The sequence below is a fragment of the Oncorhynchus clarkii genome, chromosome 22 (assembly GCF_045791955.1).
Source record: "Oncorhynchus clarkii lewisi isolate Uvic-CL-2024 chromosome 22, UVic_Ocla_1.0, whole genome shotgun sequence".
In the NCBI taxonomy this organism is placed as follows: Eukaryota; Metazoa; Chordata; class Actinopteri; order Salmoniformes; family Salmonidae; genus Oncorhynchus; species Oncorhynchus clarkii.
In genome coordinates, this window is record NC_092168.1 from 30,131,696 (window position 1) to 30,151,380 (window position 19,685).

At 41.6% G+C, this 19,685-nt stretch overlaps 1 protein-coding gene across 1 annotated transcript; it reads right to left on the reverse strand.

The window, feature by feature from the left end:
- Window positions 1-4,298: 4,298 nt before the first annotated feature.
- On the reverse strand, window positions 4,299-18,551 carry LOC139380218 (tumor necrosis factor ligand superfamily member 11-like). The gene is made up of 4 exons (XM_071122713.1): window positions 18,268-18,551; window positions 15,463-15,498; window positions 7,251-7,386; window positions 4,299-6,992 (listed from the first exon to the last, which is right to left on the reverse strand). Exons 1-4 carry the CDS (start codon window positions 18,460-18,462, stop codon window positions 6,547-6,549), a joined length of 813 nt encoding a protein of 270 aa, XP_070978814.1. The 5' UTR covers window positions 18,463-18,551; the 3' UTR covers window positions 4,299-6,546.
- Window positions 18,552-19,685: the final 1,134 nt, after the last annotated feature.

Below are 19,685 nucleotides of genomic sequence, written 5' to 3' on the forward strand. Positions count from 1 at the left end.
TTTATTAATCCCATAGGGACAATTCGATAGGCATCTAGGGAGTCGGCCAGTAAGGAGTCATCCAACTGGAGATCCATTGTCCTAAGAGATACACACACTGAGACGTTATCAACTCACCCGGGCTCTGACAAGGGCCCTTAATAGTCCTCTCATATTCTCACGCCCAAACGTCTACACAACGTCCTGTAAATCTCCCACTGTTATTGTTTTAATGGTACTAATGTTAGTATTGTCCCAGTGGTAAAAACGTCAGCTTCAAACAGCCGACTATGTCTGGGCTCTACTGGAGTAAAGGAGAAGGGCGAGAGTATATAGCTTGTGAAAATAGATGGCCACGCTGACTCAACGCTGAATGGAGTGTGTGTGTGTGTCGGTGTGTGTGAGCATGCGAACTGCTAAGCAGCCTGATCGTGAATAACAAAGCACCCAGCTGATTCGTAAATCGGACCTCGCAGTTATTTCCCCCAAAACCACAGAACCTCATAAAGTCAAGCACCCATGGTTCACTAATGGTATAAGAAGCTGTATCAATGCCTCTGAAATTTACTAAGGAAAACAACCCCGTAGAAACAAAACACCACTGGGTGTTTTAATCCTACTCCACCCCTCAGCTGAGACATTATTCTCATCAATAGACAAGACACTGAAATCATGTCTGTGGCCTGAAAGAGTCATGAGTCAAGTTCAATATGTCTTTGGACTGTATTTAGTAGATAGTCATGTAACAGTCATCTTCCTCACACTGGAGACATAGAGAAAATACCAGTCAGCAGTAATGGGTCTTTTGAGGAACTGTAAAAGGTTTTATGTCCTGTAGTGTAGGTTCAATTCCATATTAACATTGTCATGCCTTGTTTTGTTTTATACTTCATTGCTGTAGCACATTGTGTTTTTACATATGTGAACAATAAAGTGAGCTGATAAATTCCTCTGCTTTGCCAAATGTGGCTTTTTTATGTACAGCGGGGACTATGACTATCTGTGTGTGTGTGTGTGTGTGTGTGTGTGGCTGTTATAGTTGTCTTTATAAGACTCCCTTTACTCCCTGAATCAGTGAGAATGCAGCTAAAAGAATTGGCTAGATCGTGTGTGTGTGTGTGTGTGTGTGTGTGTGTGTGTGTGTACACGTTCCCCTGGGCAAGCCTGGCTAAATGTTTACTGACACAACACATTTGAATGTTTTTTTGTCAGCGCCAGGCATTGTGAAATTAAGTGACTTCAGAAGAGAACGAGTCACTGCGGAAGTCTGTCCTGCATACTTCAAATGGAATACCGTTGTGAAATGCATATTCAAAATGTGCAGAGGGCTGAATGTATGATAGCTGCCAAATATTGCAAAACATTGTAAGCATTGTTCTAAAAGGGTTCAAACATTTCTGAATAACAGACCAATTGTGCCTAAGAACCTTTTCTGACTGCAATACATCTCATGTTTAGGAACCAACCTCTCTTAAAAATTTGCAATTGTTATCAGACAGATCAAAATAAAAACAGTATGGGACCATTTTGGAGCAGTATACATAATCCTAGAACTCAGATCTCTCTGAGAGAAATGTTGAAATTCAACCTGATCAACTCCATATGCACCTTAGTCACATTTTCCATGACAAATCACTCCATCTCCAACCCAGTGAGAGCATTGTTGAGAAACGTGCTGCAAGCCATCTGAGGGCCCTCCAAATGGACTGGTGAAGGATGGAGAGCTATCTCCAGACCATATGCTTGTTAAATCCAAGGGATAGGAGGTCTATCCAGGGGGCTGCTGTGGGGGGTTCATAGCAAGGCTCATTTTTATATTTGATTTAGAATTTAGTATAAAATTGAAATTGTAGTAGAAAAAAAAAACATGAAAAATATATTTTGGGCCTCACTGCTATTAGCCCATACAAAATGTATGCATTGATTAACAGATTCACTACATGGAACAACAGATAGTACCCTATAAAATCTAAATGAAGTTTGTTCTGAAGTGTATGACCTATATCTGACAGATTTAAGGAAGATCAGGAAACATTATTATAGGTTTTTTTTTTCAGTGTCTTTAACCCATTTTTTTGGGGCACTAGACAGTCTAAACCCTGTCTCAGCCGGGGGGAAGGGGGTTCTACTAAACTATATGGAATTGTTTTAAGAAGGTCATACCAAGGATCATTTTGATATTGTATTTAGAATTTTAAGACCACTTGAAGTAGCAAAAACAAACATAAAACAATTATTTAATGAAACATTTTATTTGATCTTAGTGCTATTAGCCCGTGCAAACACATTGGATAACAGATTCACTACATGGAACAACAGATAGTCCCCCCCAAAGAAGTTTGTTCTGAAGTGTCTGTCCTACGAATTTCTGAGCGATATAAGAAAGATCAGGATTATTATTATTTTTTACATGTATTTAACCACTAATTTTTGGCACTAAACTGTTTCCATAAACTTCCATTCATTTTTACAACTGGTACCAGGGGACCTTCAGATGAGTCTTGTGAGGCCTGTGGGCACCCTAGAGCAAAACATTTCCACAGAGGGGTCATATTAGTGTGTAGCCCAAACTGTTCGGACGCTACAGACAGAAGTTGGCAGAATGGCTGTACCGACTTCAGACAAGTCCCAAGACGCTTGTTTGGGTCGTAGAGCAAAACTGAGAACACCATCGTGTTGGTGAGAGTCTCATATTTTCATAATAACCACTACAGACAATTTTGGACACTACAGACAATTTTGTGAGAAGACAGATTTTTCGGGATGTCTCATGGTCTGACAAACACCACTATAGCTCTGTCACCTTTCACCACAGATGCGGAAGTGCGACATAGATGGATGCGGTGAATTGAGACGCAGCCCATGCAACAAAAAAACATATATCCCTAGCTTAAACTGACAGGATTCTACGGGGATTTTTGTATTATGCTAATTAGACTTCCTCGGGGGAGCGGACATCAACCTTAGGGGGTTTTAAATATCTCTCAGAGCAGAGAACCAGCTTCACTGTGTTCTGGTCACATACTCCAGGAACACACTACAACCACCCACATTTCCTATACACACATCACATATTTATCCCATACACACACTTTTCCCAAACACACCCATGTAATAAACATAATGAATGTCATTATTTTTCATTGCCTCCAGTCTGGTACTATTTACTCCCCAGGTCCCCTGTGGTTCAGATATCTGCACAGAGTTATTGGGAGAGTGGGTTACACCATATGACAATAGCTCTAGGGCAGGGATAGGCAACTAGATTCAGCCGTTGGCCAATTTGTGTCGGAGCAAATGGTCGGGGGGCGGAAAATAATAATAATAATTTGTACACTGACCAAAAATATATTGTATTTGAAAAGAAACATGATCACATACTATGATCACGTAATATGACCACATAATATGATCACGCAATATGATCACGTAATATGATCACGTAATATATTTAGAATATACCCTGTAATATGATCACGTAATATGTGATCGTGTTTCTTTTCAAATAAGTCTTTATTATCTCTTTTTTATTTATTTCTGGGAATACTTGGGAACATATTTCCTAAATTAAACACATTTTAAGGTGAATTCCTGGGGATTTTACAGTCTATTTTTGACTAAAAACTTTGGGTCTCCCAAAAAAATCACTTGCAGACCGGTTCTGGACCCCGGACCACCAGTTGCCGGCACATGCTGTAGGGTGAAGATGGGGGTTAGACCATATGACAATAGCTGTAGGGTGAAGATGGGGGTTAGACCATATGACAATAGCCGTAGGGTCAAGACGGGTCGTTAGACCATATGACAATAGCTGTAGGGTGAAGATGGGGGTTAGACCATATGACAATAGCTGTAGGGTAAAGATGGGGGTTAGACCATATGACAATAGCTGTATGGTGAAGATGGGGGTTAGACCATATGACAATAGCTGTAGGGTGAAGATGGGGGTTAGACCATATGACAATAGCTGTAGGGTGAAGATGGGGGTTAGACCATATGACAATAGCTGTAGGGTGAAGATGGGGGTTAGACCATATGACAATAGCTGTAGGGTGAAGATGGGGGTTAGACCATATGACAATAGCTGTAGGGTGAAGATGGGGGTTAGACCATATGACAATAGCTGTAGGGTGAAGATGGGGGTTAGACCATATGACAATAGCTGTAGGGTAAAGACGTGGTGCTGGAGCTTTGGTTAACTCATTTTAAAAACTTTCTGTTCAAGTCTGTAAAGGATGATGAAACACATTATCCACAATTCATAGTATGCGTTTTGCATTCATGATAAAATAATGTTTAACAAACGTCAAACCTATATATAAAAGTAATGATTTTATTAGTTAAATTGACATAAATAAACATCAAATAAAAAAAAGAATGTACAAGATTTTTAAACTGAAGTTTGCTACGGTCTTATGATGGACAGTATATTCTGCTTCGGCTAGGCAAGTGCACACAGAATTGTCGTAATAAAAAAATACAAAATACAGAATTTAACATTGAGCCCCTGTGTTTGGACAATAAAAGCGCATCTACTAATAAACAAAGTACTTCCTACTGTAATACAGACATCAAATACACAAGATTTTACAGCAGACAGGTCATTTAAGCAATGGTCCCAATCTGCATTGTTATAGCTAATAAATAAATACATTTAGTGCATATTCTCATTTACCTCAAAGAGTAAAATGAAAAAAGGAACTATAAGTTAAAAGGTGGACCAAAGTCAATTTGGATCCGTTAGTTTCATAAAGACAGGAATCTCTGCTCTCCTCCCCTACGGTAAGACAGGCCAGCTATCTTCAGTATGCATCTTCACATAAGTTGTTTATGCGTTTTGATAATCATTACTTGTAGAAACCACCAAAAACTGGACAAAATAGTTCAATACTGTGTAATTTGGGGGAAAACGAATCAAAATAAGAAAAAAGACTTTTGACCCAAACCACAACCATGTTCCCCTCAGTTAATGGGATGATTGCAGCAGGTCTCTCCTGGTTAAACTAAGTACATGCAGTTATGGAGTACTTCTATACCCACTTTTCTGTATTTCCTTGGAAAACAAAAATCAATAGTGATTGATACAGTATTTATCATTGTTCTTACACAGCTGTTGTTATTCCTTTAAATAATGTCTATGTAATATTAAATGTTGCCTGGGCCTGAATGGACAGTAATACTGTGTTAACTACTGAATAACCTCCTCACCCTCTAAACTTGAGTTCATCCTTACCCAAGAGAGACAGAGGAGCATCATTGGCTAATGGCTACACTATACTTATGGTACACTCTTAGAAAAAAAAAGGTGCTGCTGTGGTCTAAGGCACTGCATCGCAGTGCTGAGGCATCACTACAGCCTGGAGTTCGATTCCAGGCTGTGTCACAGCCGGCCATGACCGGGAGTCCCATAGGGCAACGGACAATTAGCCCAGCATCGTCCGGGTTAGGGGAGGGTTTGGTCGGAGGGCTTTCCTTCGCTCATTTCGCTCTAGCGACTCCTTGTGGCAGGTCGGGCGCCTGCAAGCTGACTTCAGTTGTCAGTTGAACAGTGTTTCCTCCAACACATTGGTGCAGCTGGCTTCTGGGTTAAGTGAGCAGGTGTTAAGCAAAAGCATGGGTCATGTTTCAGAGGACGTATGACTCGATCTTTACCTCTTCCGAGCCCGTTGGGGAGTTGCAGCGATGAGAAAAGATCGTAACTACCAATTGGATATCACAAAATTGGGGAGAATTTTTTTTCTCCAAAAATAAAAGGTACTATCTAAAACCTAAAAGGGTTCTTCGGCTGTCCCCATTGGAGAACCCTTTGAAGAACCCCTTTTGATTCAAGGTAGAACCCTGTTGGTTTCAGGTAGAACACTTTTGAGTTCCATGTAGAACCCTTACCTGGAACCAAAAAGGGTTCTACCTGGAACCAAAAAGTGGTCTCCTATGGGGACAGACGAAGAACCCTTTTGGAACCCTTTTTTCTAAGAATGTACCAAAGTGTTCACTGGTGGAAACTCTCCTCAGTTATAAACAAAATACCTCAGCTGTGCTTCTGTTCAGGACGATGACAATGTTTTGTAAACTATGAGGGGCCAGACTAGCGATGAGGAATGACTTTGTGTCGGCTGATAAACAGAAGATAGGATCCACACTGCTATACTTTAAAAACACATCGTAACAACATTTTTCAAAAGTGCTCCCTGGAATGGGAAATATCAACAATATAAAATGGTTGATAACTATCAACTTTATAAAATGTTGAACTAAAAAGCATCCTGTGCAGTTTTGAACCATAAGGAACAGGTTAAGTCTATGTGTGAACGGCATATGGGTTTTGTTGAGGCCTAGTGAGTGAACGGAGGTATCCATATCACCTCACTTAAATGACTGCATATCCTAATTCTCTATCTGGTGGAGAGCAACATAGCCCATTCCTTTCAATAAAAAACTCAAACAAATCAAATACAAATTCAGTAATGTTACATACAACAAGTGCTCTGTCTCTCTCTCAGTGGTTCTTTGGCAGTTACGTCTATAGAACGTTCAGTAGCACATCCTCCTCCTCCTCTGTACGCGGTTTCAGTTCCCTATCTTGATCGCCCCAAAGTACGTCCCCTCTGGTTCAGGATCCAGCATCCAGGCATTGGACACATTAACAAACAGTCCATCCCCTTGCTGTAGCATCACCCCCCTGCCCTGCTGGGCACAGTACATGTTATACTGGGAGTTATTCCAGCGCATGGTGCTGCCTGTCTTCATCAGCACCACAGATTTGCTGGGCAGGGACGTGTGTTTCTCGTGGGAGATGTACTGGATGAGCTGGGCGTTGTTCACGTCCACGGCCTGGGGCGTAGCATCGCCAGGCTCTGTGTCAGGTCCCAGGTCGTAGTAGCGGAAACAGGTCTTGGCGTAGACGGAGTACAGGCCTGGCTCATCCACCAGGAGACGGCCGTCATGGTAACGCATCTTCTTCAGATGGCCCTGTGCCTCATCCCAATGGATCATAGCTGCTCTCAGCTCCCCTTCTGGAACAATACAAATACAACAGCCAATCAATAAATTAATGAATCAATCAGTCAGTTGATCAACTAATCAGTAATACAATCAGTCAATCAATCAATAAGTCAGTCAAAACAATGATTATGTTATTAGTCAAATCTGTCAAACAGACAGAGGTTGTCAGAATTATATTTTCACCATTGTACTGTATACTAGTATTGGTTGCAGTAGGCTAGTTCTAGCTGTAAGCTGTGGCTTACTGTTGGCTATTGCTATGGACTTACTCTTCACATAGTCTATAGTTGCTCTGATTGGTAGATGAGCTGATGGAAGCCCCTCCCTCCCCTGGTTCTTGCAGCGTTGTCTGCCTTTCCTCGGGTCCTTCAGGGCGTCGAACATGATGGGATCCATCTGCACTTCCTGCGGAAATAGAAAGGGTCATCAACGGGACGCTACAATGCATGTCAGAGCAGAGTGGAACTGTGAGAGGGCGGCAGCGGAGTGAGGAGATGAGAAAACAGCCATCAATAAAATACAATTGTATTGGTCGGGTACAAAGTTTAGCAGGTGTTATGGCAGGTGCAGTAAAATGCTTATTTTCCTAGTCCTATCAATCAATGCAGTAAATGTCAATAAGCACACAATAATCCAACATTTTGAGAGGATAACCCACCTTAATGAACTGGAATGATGAAAATATTGGAATAAAGTAGGCTAATGCAATCGAATGAATGTATCAAATTCTTGCTCATACTGAAACTCCCAAAGTCATATCCAACAATTAGCCTATACTAATTTAAAAGAAATAGAGTTTGGGAAATCCTGACCTAGATGATCATTATTGCCACTATTATTGCCATATCTTCAATCTAAGCCTACTAGAAAGTGTGTTCCCTCAGGCCTGGAGGGAAGCAAAAGTATTTCCGCTACCCAAGAATAGTAAAGCTCCCTTTACTGGCTCAAATAGCCAACCAATCAGCCTGTTACCAACCCTTAGTAAACTTTTGGAAAAAAATGTGTTTGACCAATGCTATTTTACTGTAAACTAATTGACAACAGACTTTCAGCACACTTATAGGAAAGGACATTCAACAACCATGGCACTTACACAAATGACTGATGATTGGCTGAGAGAAATGTATGATACAAATATTGTGGGAGCTGTTTTGTTAGACTTCAGTGTGGCTATTGACATTATTGATGATAGTCTGCAGATGGAAAAACTTGTGTTATGGCTTTACACCCCCTGCTATATTGTGGATAGAGTTACCTGTCTAACAGAACACAGAGAGTAATGGAAGCCTCTCTAACAAAATACAGGTAGATTCAGGAATTCCCCAGGGCAGCTGTCTAGGCCCCTTACTTTTTTGAATCTTTACTAATGACATGCCACTGGCCTGAGTAAAGCCAGTGTGTCTGTGTTTGCGGATAACTCAACACTATACACGTCAGCTACTACAGCAAGTGAAATCACTGCAACACTACAATAAAGAGCTGCAGTTAGTTTCCGAATGGGTGGCAAGGAATAAGTTAGTACTAAATATTTCAAAAACTAAAAGCATTGTATTTGGGACAAATCATTCACTAAACCCTAAACCTCAACTAAATCTTGTAATAAATAATGTAGAACTTGAGCAAGTTGAGGTGACTAAACTGCTTGGAGTAAACCTGGATTGTAAATTGTCATGGTCAAAACATGTTGATACAATAGTAGCTAAGATGGGGAGAAGTCTGTCCATAATAAAGTGCTGCTCTTCCTTTTTAACACTATCAACAAGGAAGGTCCTACAGGCCCTAGTTCTGTCGAACCTGGACTACTCTTCAGTCATGTGGTCAGGTGCAACAAAGAGGGACTTCTGAAAATTACAATTGTCTCAGAAATGGGCAGCACGCCTGGCCCTTAAATGTACACAGAGAGCTAAAATTAATAATATGCATGTAAATCTCATGGCTCAAAATGGAAGAGATTGACTTCATCACTACTTGTTTTTGTAAGAAGTGTTGACATGTTGAATGCACCGAGGTGTCTGTTTAAACTACTAGCACACAGCTCAGACACCCATGCATACCCCACAAGTCATGACACCAAAGATCTCTTCACAATCCCAGAATCAAGAACAGACTTGAGGGGGGGGGTAGATAAAAATACAACTTATGGAGCAGCGGGAACTGTGAAGAGACACCCACAGGCACAGACACACATACACACGATAAGACACGCACTCTACACACATGTACACATAGATGTTGTATTGTAAATATATGATAGTGGAGTAGTGGCCTGAAGGAACACACTAAATGCATTGGGTAAAGTGTTCTGAAATGTAATGTACTTTTTAAATTTCATTTGACCTCTTTTTCTCCCCAATTTCGTGGTATCCAATTGTTTAGTAGCTACTATCTTGTCTCATCGCTACAACTCCCGTACGGGCTCGGGAGAGACGAAGGTTGAAAGTCATGCGTCCTCCGATACACAACCCATCCAAGCCGCACTGCTTCTTAACACAGCGCCATCCAACCCGGAAGCCTGCTGCACCAATGTGTCGGAGGAAACACTGTGCATCTGGCAACCTTGGTTAGCGCGCACTGCGCCCGGCCCGCCACAGGAGTCGCTGGTGCACGATGAGACAAGGATTTCCCTACCGGCTAAAACCCGGACAACGCTAGGCCAATTGTGCGTCGCCCCACAAACCTCCCGGTCGGTTACGACAGAGCCTGGGCGTGAACCCAGAGAGGCCCGTCATGTAATGTTTTAAATTATATATAACTGCCTTAATGTTGTTGGACCCCAGGAAGAGTAGCTGGTGCCTTGGCAGCAGCTAATAGGGATCCTTAATAATTACAAATACACATTTCAGCACCGATTTGATTGGGACAGCGCCAAATCGCTGCTTTGAGACTCTCATCTTGATTAATCAATCAATAACAATTAGGCTGGGAAAATGTTAACGTTAGCTATATTTTTTAGTTTGCTCATATATTAGCTGACCCCCCCAAAATTCTAGCATGTTATGTAGCTTAACAAGTGGAATTTGCTCTTCACTCGTGTAGTAAGTACCCTGTCCGACTCCCGACCAAAAGCCTTGACTTGTCTGATAATCAATCAATGTGATTTTTTTTCAGTGAATCTCTTTCTGTATTTTAGCGACCCTCAGGAGGTAGGGTGGGCAGACCCTGCCCCAGGCTGGCAGCAACAGTCAAGTTCATTGTTGATGGGTTTGTTATGGTAATAGAAGAAGGGGGAGCTGCACATTGGTTTGTGGAGTATACATAGTGGGGAGAGACCCATTTTCTTTCTCTTGTGATTATTTCTCTGGGGAGATACCTCCCGCTGGACTGTGATTTATGGCTTGCTAGTTCATGCTAGCTTTGTTGTTTTGTGCAGTTTCCCTTTACTCCGTGCAGTGTAACATTCAAATGCCTATTGGCATTAACCATATTTCCCTCTCTGTCCATTTGTTATTTAAGCTAGTAAAGTCATAATATTGGGAAACCTGTAAACGCCACAGTATTTTTAGATAATTGATCTGGAGGTGCTAGCTCATTTGCCCATCTAGCACTGATCAGAAACACATAGCATGCCATAATGTAGCCTAAATCAAGTGTATTGTTTTCCTCTTGACTCACGTAGTAGCCTTGTATAATTTATCCACAATCAAGCTATGAGAGTACATCCTGTTTTATCTGCCTTAATGTAACAGCCTACTTCAATATAACACATTATTATTTATTTACTTTTTGTCATTACACAGCATACAAGTCATTCATGCCTTTCAATAAAATAAAGCATTTTATTTTGAAATAAAATAACAAAGTTAGTCTTGAATAATGAAACAATAAATGAATAAGATGTTCTGCCAGAAAGAAACGTTTAAACACCTTGTGTTTTGAATGCATGTTTTATTAAGAAAACATTTGGATCAGTTATGGGTCTACTTGTGATAGTTTACTAGGTCCAGCAAGGCACATTAACAGGGAAGTCTAGGGTGTACCTCTTGACTTATTCCACATTTTGTTGTGTTACAACCTGAATACAAAATGCATTAAATAGATTTTTAGCCCAACCATCTACACACAATAACCCGTAATGACAAAGTGAAAATATTTTTGGGCAAATGTATTGAAAACGAAATACAGAAATATCTCATTTACATAAGTATTGACACCCCCTGAGTCTATACATGTTAGAATCTGTCATTTAGGTTAGTAATGTAGAGTAACTACAATGTTGTTGATCCATCCTCAGTTTTCTCCCATCACAGCCATTAATCAATGAAACTCAATCAAATGTATTTATGAAGTCCTTTTTACATCAGCAGATGCTACAAAGTGCTGTACAGAAACCCAGCCTAAAACCCCAAACAGCAAGCAATGCAGGTGTAGAAGCATGTGGCTAGGAAAAACTCCCTAGTAAGGCAGGAACCTACAGTAGGAAGAAACCTTGAGAGGAACCACGCTCGGGGGGGGGGGGGGGGGGGGGAGGGGTCAGTCTTCTTCTGGCTGTGCCGGGTGGAGATTATAAGAGTACATGGCCATTAAGGCCAGATAGTTTTAAACACATCTTGAAGAACAATGTAACAGTTTTAAAGTCACCATTGGCCTCATGGTGAAATCCCTGAGCGGTTTCTTTCTTGTTCGACAACTGAGTTAGGAAGGACGCCTGTATCTTTGTAGTGACTGGGTGTATTGATACACCATCCAAAGTGTAATTAATAACTTTACCATGCTCAAAGAGATATTTAATGTCTGCTTTTATTTGCTTTTTTACACATCTACCAATAGGTGCCCTTCTTTGCGAGGCATTGGAAAACCCTCCTGGTCTTAATTGTATTTGTGGGGTACAGAGATGAGGTAGTCATTAATAAATCATGTTAAACACTATTATTGCACATAGAGTGAGTACATGCAACTTATTAAGTGACTTTTTAAGCACATTTCTACTCCTGAACGTATTTAGTATTGCAATAACAAACGGGTTGAATACTTATTGACGCAAGACATTTCAGTGTTTTATTTTGAATACATTTCTAAAAATGTCTAAAAACATAATTCCACTTTTAAATGATGGGGTATTGTGTGTAGGCCAGTGACACAAAATCTCAGTTTAATACATTTTAAATTCAGGCTGTAACACAAAATGTGGAATAAGTGTGTCAATACTTTCTGAAGGCACTGAATCGGCGTTAACAGATGCATGGGCTTCTCCTGATACTGAGATGCGCTGCCTGTCGTGGTCTCATGGATCATCATTCTCCCGAGTGCACTCCAGCCTATTCGTATCGCTAAATTTAAATATTTAAATCATCAGAAAAATAAGTTTAATCATGGCCACACATTTCTCTGGCCCAGCCAATATTGGAATCCAGGGCACCGCTAGTGTCTGCAGCTGAGAGAGAGCTGTAGTAGGCTAAAAGGTACTCAGACACTGTTTTTTATTTTCTTAATACAGCACGGCAAGCCCAAAACCCGCTCAGCCCAGTCCGAACCAATTCACAGAATTTGAGGCCTGGCCGGCTGTCAGGTTCGAGCTGAGAATGAGGGCTCTAGTGACTGCAAACCTCTATCTAGAAGTGATTTATCATTAGTCGAATCATAATACTTTTTAAGCAGTTCCTAGCGCCACATATTTCAACCAATGCTTATTTCATTGTCTATTTTAATTATAGCTTATGCTGTGTGTGTACAGGCGTGCATGTGTGTGTTTCCCACACACTTCTCCCATTAGTTCTGCCTAGTGAACCTCTAAGCCCGGAGCTCTGAGTTGTGAGCAGCACCAGAAATTGTGGTCTGGTTCTGGGACCCTAGGGCTGCTGGGTAATGTCACCTTTCAGATGGATGTTCCTTTCACAGTTCTGGCACAACTTCTAAATCTGATTAGATTCACCCCTGGAGTGGTGCGATGACATGTGTATCCCCAGTCAGAGCTACAGTACACAGACTGGAGACAAGACGCAGCACATAGAGAAAAACACTGTCTCTATGCAAGTAAATAGCCTGCCTCACTGAACAGGTTCCGTGTGAAGACCTACTGTCTGTCTGCTAGAGATACTTCCAGAACAGAGACATCCTGTAGATGTTTCAACTTGTTTTATCATTTCAGTTATAGTGTCCCACATTATGATCAGCCCTGGTGTGCCTGAAATCTCATTTCCGCTCTACCTTGAGCCAATAAATACAATTAAATACCAGAAACAAAAGCGAAGTGTTGACTTGAACACTGTTGAAGATTGTTCTTAAATTACCTGAAAACCACAAATGGACACACAACACCTCTGAATAGGAATGGCACAGAACATTTCAAATAAAACAAGACTACTGCTCTGGAATGATCATCACGATGGTTTGCAGCAACATTAGTGCACCTGCATATTACTAATATTAAGTCTTGTATATTTACTCACAAAACAGGAGCAGACAGACTTGTGTGATGTTCAGTCCAAGATCAGTACAGTCTCTCTTCCAAAAACAATTTGCTGTGTAAACATGTTTATAGAAACGTGGTTTAGAATTAGACAGGGTAAACAAGTCTGGCCAAGGCTATGGAGAAATCACGAACTAACTCCCCCCTGGCCCAACAATTTGGCATTTAGCTTTGATTTGTGGTGAGACACTCGACCACCTCATGCCTCCTTACCAGGAAGAGAAGATTACTTTCGCTGGAGAGCTACAGAGCAGAGGCCCAGGCTGGGGTAGTAACTGTTTACTACAGGACTGTAGTTATCCACTCCAGTGATGTACTGTATTGTTCTATTGTATCACCTTTCAGCCAGTTCAGTCCACTGCCCACTGTGCAATAGACTACAGCCATGGGTCATCAGTTCCAACCCATTGAGCTCTGAGTACCCTGTGCTCTCTGACCCTCCTGCCATCACGCTGACCACAGGTCCAATGCAGCCAGCCCACTGTAGGTGAAATATGAGTGGATCAAAGAGCACTTAACAAAGGCAAACATGAGACGTGGCAGCTCTGAATAATACCTGCTCTTTAACAAACCCACTCATTTGTCAGCAAAGTAACACTGGTCCCTGGGAAGACTAACACAACGCACGCACCCACACACATACACACACATCCCAGGGCAGACTCTATGATCACACACAGGGAGCCAAATAGACATTTCAGCCTCACACCTCATAAAGCCTAGAGCATGGTTCACTCCGCAGCCTGGAGGATGGAGCAGAGCTGAGACTACAACATGGGAACCATCCCAGTCTGAGATGTCAGCCTGATGACACAGAGGCCTCCTCAGTCCAAGGCAAAGCAGAGACAGCAGAGCAGAGTGGGTGGTTTGTCTAAGCACTCCTCTGGGGCAACAAGGGCAAATTCAAAATACATTATGGGAAACTAAACACAGCTAAGCAAAGCAGAGCGGATTCCTTTCTTTCTGTGTTGTTTTAATTCCTGAAAAGATTCTGCTGTTGCCGGGGGAAACCTGTGCCAGCAAGATGATGGAATGTTTCAAAAATGATTTACAGAAAACCCATGTCAGACCTCAACAATGGTGCATTCCGCCGCGACCACCGTTCTACGCCACTGTTACTGATGAGCGTAGATTACTCTGAACACATACATACGTTATGCCACTGTCATTAATGAGTGAAGGTTATGCAGGACACTTAGCAATCACCGCCGCCAAACCATTACATCATTTGATTGGTGCCCCATGTACAATACAGTAAACTACAGGCAAATCTGACTCTAGGCCCTCACTTTATTGGGGAGATGAAACATGTCTGACCCCTGATCAGTGGGTAGGGACTATGAGGATGGCTTGACCTCTCTACAGGCTCCTGACCACACTGGGGTTAGGGTTTGAAGCTGGGTTTGGCTTAGGGTGTACATTTGCTGTGGTAGGCACAAAAACAGAACCATGGGAACAGCAAGACTAAGCGCAAATTTGAGAATGGGTAACCTTGTTTTGGTTATAATATAAATGTCTCACCATTTACCTACTGTACACCCCGTGCTGATCATACTGTTCACTCATGGGTGCAAGTTATAGGAGGAGGAAATGCTTACCAGGTGTAATCTGTTATAGTAATCCCTTGTTCACTTGCTGAACATACACACCGTGGTGGTTTCCCAGTAGTTTCCCCCGGCTATTGATATTCTGGTTTGGCCAAATAGGATTGCCATAGGCTAACTCCCACACAGGACAAGGCTGTTTCGTGTCAAAGAATCAGTGAATGAAGCCAAAAAGAAAATAGCTTCTGAATTTATATCCTGTAGATACTGTAATCTGATAAAATACTGTAATCTGATTTACTTTCGAAATGGCAATTATCTTTTTGATTACATACCAAATAGTGTAACAAAATAACATCTGAAATAAGATTGTAAAATAAATTGTAACCCAACAATCTCTGAGCTTTAATGACAAACATAGCCCTATTAATTGTACCTTACCAGGAAGTACCGGACAACATTACAGTAAAAACCCTCTAATGTGGACCAATGAGAGGGTTGGTTATTATGATCAGACAGGGTTCGACTCACCTCCATTGGCTGCTGCGTTGCAGAGGAGAGATCGACCTGGAAACAGAAACACGGGCGTTAGGAAGACACATATTACCTAACAATCCCCCTAATTTATCAGAGTAAAACAGACACAGTTTGTTGACAGGTAGTCTCAAGAGTGTCACAATTCACTGACTGAAACCTGGAAGACCTACTCTGACTTTTAGTGACTGCTTGGCAGGCAGTGTATCCATAGGTTAGAGGTGCCAGTTCTCTGTTCAGGTCTGCACCAGGACTCTTCAACCATTCCCCATACCCATAGCCATTCCCATCCCTATACCCCCATCTAGAACCAGATGTCCTGTACATCCTGGTCTCTCAGATCCTGAGGCACGGTGCTGTGCTGCCTCCTACTCCCCCATCAGATACAGTAACTCCTACAGATGTTCAGACAGGGGGAGCAGTGCATCTGGTCCTTGTGCCAAATACAACTCTAATAGCCATCTCTCATTTTTACATTTGACATTTAAGTAATTTAGCAAAAGCTCTTAAACCAGAACGACTTACAGTACAGTAGTGATTGCATAAGTGTTCATACTTTTTCGTACTGGTCCACCGTGGGAATCAAACCCACAACCCTGGCGTTGCAAGCGCCATGCTCTACCACCTGAACCAGGGACATCACGATAATGATATTATCATGATACTTAGGTGCCAATAGGATATGTATTACATTTCTAACGCTTCAAACAACCGACAGCTTCATTGCGCAAAATAGTATGCATCATCATCTGGATATGTGTGCAACAAAAGTTCAACACTCATCCTTCTGCTACCATTTCTGTCAAGCATTCTAATCATCCAGTTTGATGCATATGTTCGATAAGTCCAATGTATGTACCACACCGAACGCACTGCAACTGCCTCTGCAGCTCATTACTGCAAGGCAAACACAGCGTTCCATTGGAAATGAATGTAATTCTGGTGTACCAAAATGCAATGACACTGTCAGTGTGTTCGAAGCGTGAATGTATTGTGATTCAATACTGTGATTTTATTGTGATTCGATGTTCCAAACATATCGCTCACATATTGTCTGCTGCAGAGAGACAAGAGAGCCATGAGAAAACAAGTTTAATTCAGTCATGGAAATAACAGTTGGTGAAAACAAATTGGCTCTCTATTTTAAAAGAAGATGGAGAACAAGCTATGAACAAAAAAAATGGAGTTTTTGTGCAGGTACAGCCAACCAGCACATAAATAAAAATGCGATACTGTCAAAAGGATACATCGTCAAAAATAATATCCCGATATGTAAATGTATAACGTTTTAGTACCATCTCTCTTCCTCTCTTTTTCTGCCCGTCTCCTGTTCTCTTTCTCTATCCTCTCCTTCTCTCTCTCTATCTAGCTATATATCATTCTCATCACTCTCCTCCCTTTCTCTCACCCAACACCGCTCTCTCTCTTTCCTACTTGGGCTCTTCTCCAGGAGTTAACAAGCTCCCGACACACACCACTGTGTTTATGCCAAAGATTGGTCAACCAACATTGACATCATTCTACAGCAGGCTCTCTCCACACACACACACACACACCATTCTGGGCTTCATTAGGCCTATGTGTGAAGACTGATGGAGCATCATGATGGAACTGAAATGTTTTCTTGTTGTTTGGCTTGTTGAAACACGACCATCATTCAACTCTAGAAACCACCATGAAGCAATGATAACAACCCAGAAATAATGTTAATGCTGTCTTATACAAGACTGATTGTGCAGGGTGATAGTGGTACATGACAGGTTAGCTACCTGACTGGCACGGTAGCACATCAATATCACGGACATGTTACTCTGTCTCTCTCTGTGCTGAGGGCTCAATGGCTTGACTGGAGAAGACCTGGAGCTAAAATAGAACAACTGGTAAATATCCATATTGTGTTTTGTTACTTTGGCAATACCAATGTGTAATTATGTCATGCCAATAAAGCATGTTTGAATTTGGTTTTGAATTTAAAAACATCTTCAGTAGAGATTATTGGATGGTTTCTAAAACCACCTACCCCAACTACATCATACACTTTAAGATGTAACATTTGTTTATTCTCATTTCCGAAAGAAAACTGTTAATAACAGTGTAAACATTCCTGCTTCAGTAAAAACTGATGCATTTTACAAACAAGATTACTTGAATGACATCTTTAGTTAGACAACACTATCCCCATTTGGCAACACTCATTGAGATTTATCTTTGTGAAAACGGGAGATTGCTTTGATAAGGTCTGTGACATGGAAAATACTGTCTTGCTGATATAATTTAACTCCTTATAATCTGTGCAGACAGTCTCATCAGTAGAGAGATGTGCTATTTCAGAGTGCTGACAGCTGGTTTTACTATTGGGGACAAATTCACAGAATTACCACCACTGGGTTTCGAGAGCAGAGATTGTTCAAAAGGAAAGTGCTCACGCACTTCAGCCGCAAGTTCCTCAAGAAGTTGCGAGCCCAAACTGTATCCGCAAACCTGCAAGCTTGAATGATATTCAACCATGTGCGCTTGAAACAGCAAAAGGCTATAGGTTTGGGTATTCCAACAGTTTAATGTAGCCCACTTTTCACTCTCAAGTTTAAACTTAATATGTGTCAATTACAATTTCAAAACTGTGCAACAATTTTTGCAGATTGTTTACCCTATTGTCAGGCTGATTGTTTAAAGTCGAATTTAATATAGCCACCCGCAAGTTCAAGATATAATGCTGACGCGCACCTCTGCACACGTCGCAACTCGCAAGTGTGTCGCATAGTTATGTTATCACCCGTTGTGCGTCTTGGAAGTGTTTCTTACCTCTTGAAGATAACCTGTCAAGTGTAACAAGATCGCCACACTCGATGCAATCTGCAGCAATCCCATAACAGCCAGAGTAACGAATATAAACGGTCTATATTTGGGTTCCGAGCCATGGGACGGGTGGTAGCGGGACTGAGCGGCCTCCATGTCGGCGTGGTTCCTCAGGTAGCCTCGGTAGTCATTAGCTGCCATGGTGAGTCCTGGTGCTCTGGTTGAATAGACTACTCTTACTGCAAGGAAGGAAGTTCTGAGTTTCTGACAGAGGAGAGCTATAAACAGTGGGTGGGCAGAAGACTAGCGGCTCCCTCTGTAGAGAGACAGCCAATCAGACGAAAGATATCTTTAGTCTAGTGTGTGTGTGTGTGTGTGCTACCGTTAAAGACAACGTCGTGCATACACACAAACATACACAGAACCATAACTGTGGTACAGGACAGGTTCATCTAGACCGGGCTCTTTATAACACACAGCAGTTGCGACGCGTCAACCCCCCTCCAGCCAAACGAGATCATCTTCCCCCTCCGACGGTGATGGAATGATTGGCAAGGTTACATTTGCTAGATTAAAAAAGAGATATGGCAGTTATAACCACTTTATGAAGGTTTTATAATGATAAGAGTCCGGGAAAGTCATTTTTATGGTAAAGATTTCCCTTGAAGAGTAAATGTAGCTGATGGACTTATAGCTTATACTTTGAGAACCAATAATCACCTAAATAAAGATATATAGTCAGGGAGAGTGGCATGGAAAAATGTGTAGAATTTCAGGAAATTAGCTTTAAAACTGCACATTTTTCTCTCAGCCCATAGCAAAATGTGTAGAATAGCAGGAAAATAACTTTAATACTGTAAGCATTTCTCTCAGCCACATGGCAAAGTGTGTAGAATTGCAGGAAATGTGTTGTTTTTTTGTCTCTGCGGCCAACAGGAGGGGGGGGGGGGGGGGGCTCTAACATGTACAGTGCCTGATTTTGTACCCCATCATGTCAAAGTGCATTGTTTGGGGCAAATTCAACACAACTCATCACTCTTCATATTTTGAAACATGATGGTATCTGCATCATGTTATGGGTATGCTTGTCAGTGGAAAGGACTTGGGAGTTTTTTTGGGGTTAAAAAGGAACGGAGTTGTCACGTTCTGACCATCGTTCGTGTGTGTTTTCCTTGTTTTAGTGTTGGTCAGGACGTGAACTGGGTGGGCATTCTATGTTGGATGTCTTGTTTGTCTATTTCTATGTCTGGCCTGATATGGTTCTCAATCAGAGGCAGGTGTTAGTCATTGTCTCTGATTGGGAACCATATTTAGGTAGCCTGGGTTTCACTGTGTGTTTGTGGGTGATTGTCCTTAGTGTTAGTTTGCACCAGTTTAGGCTGTTTCGGTTTTCATTACGTTTATTATTTTGCACTGTTTGTATT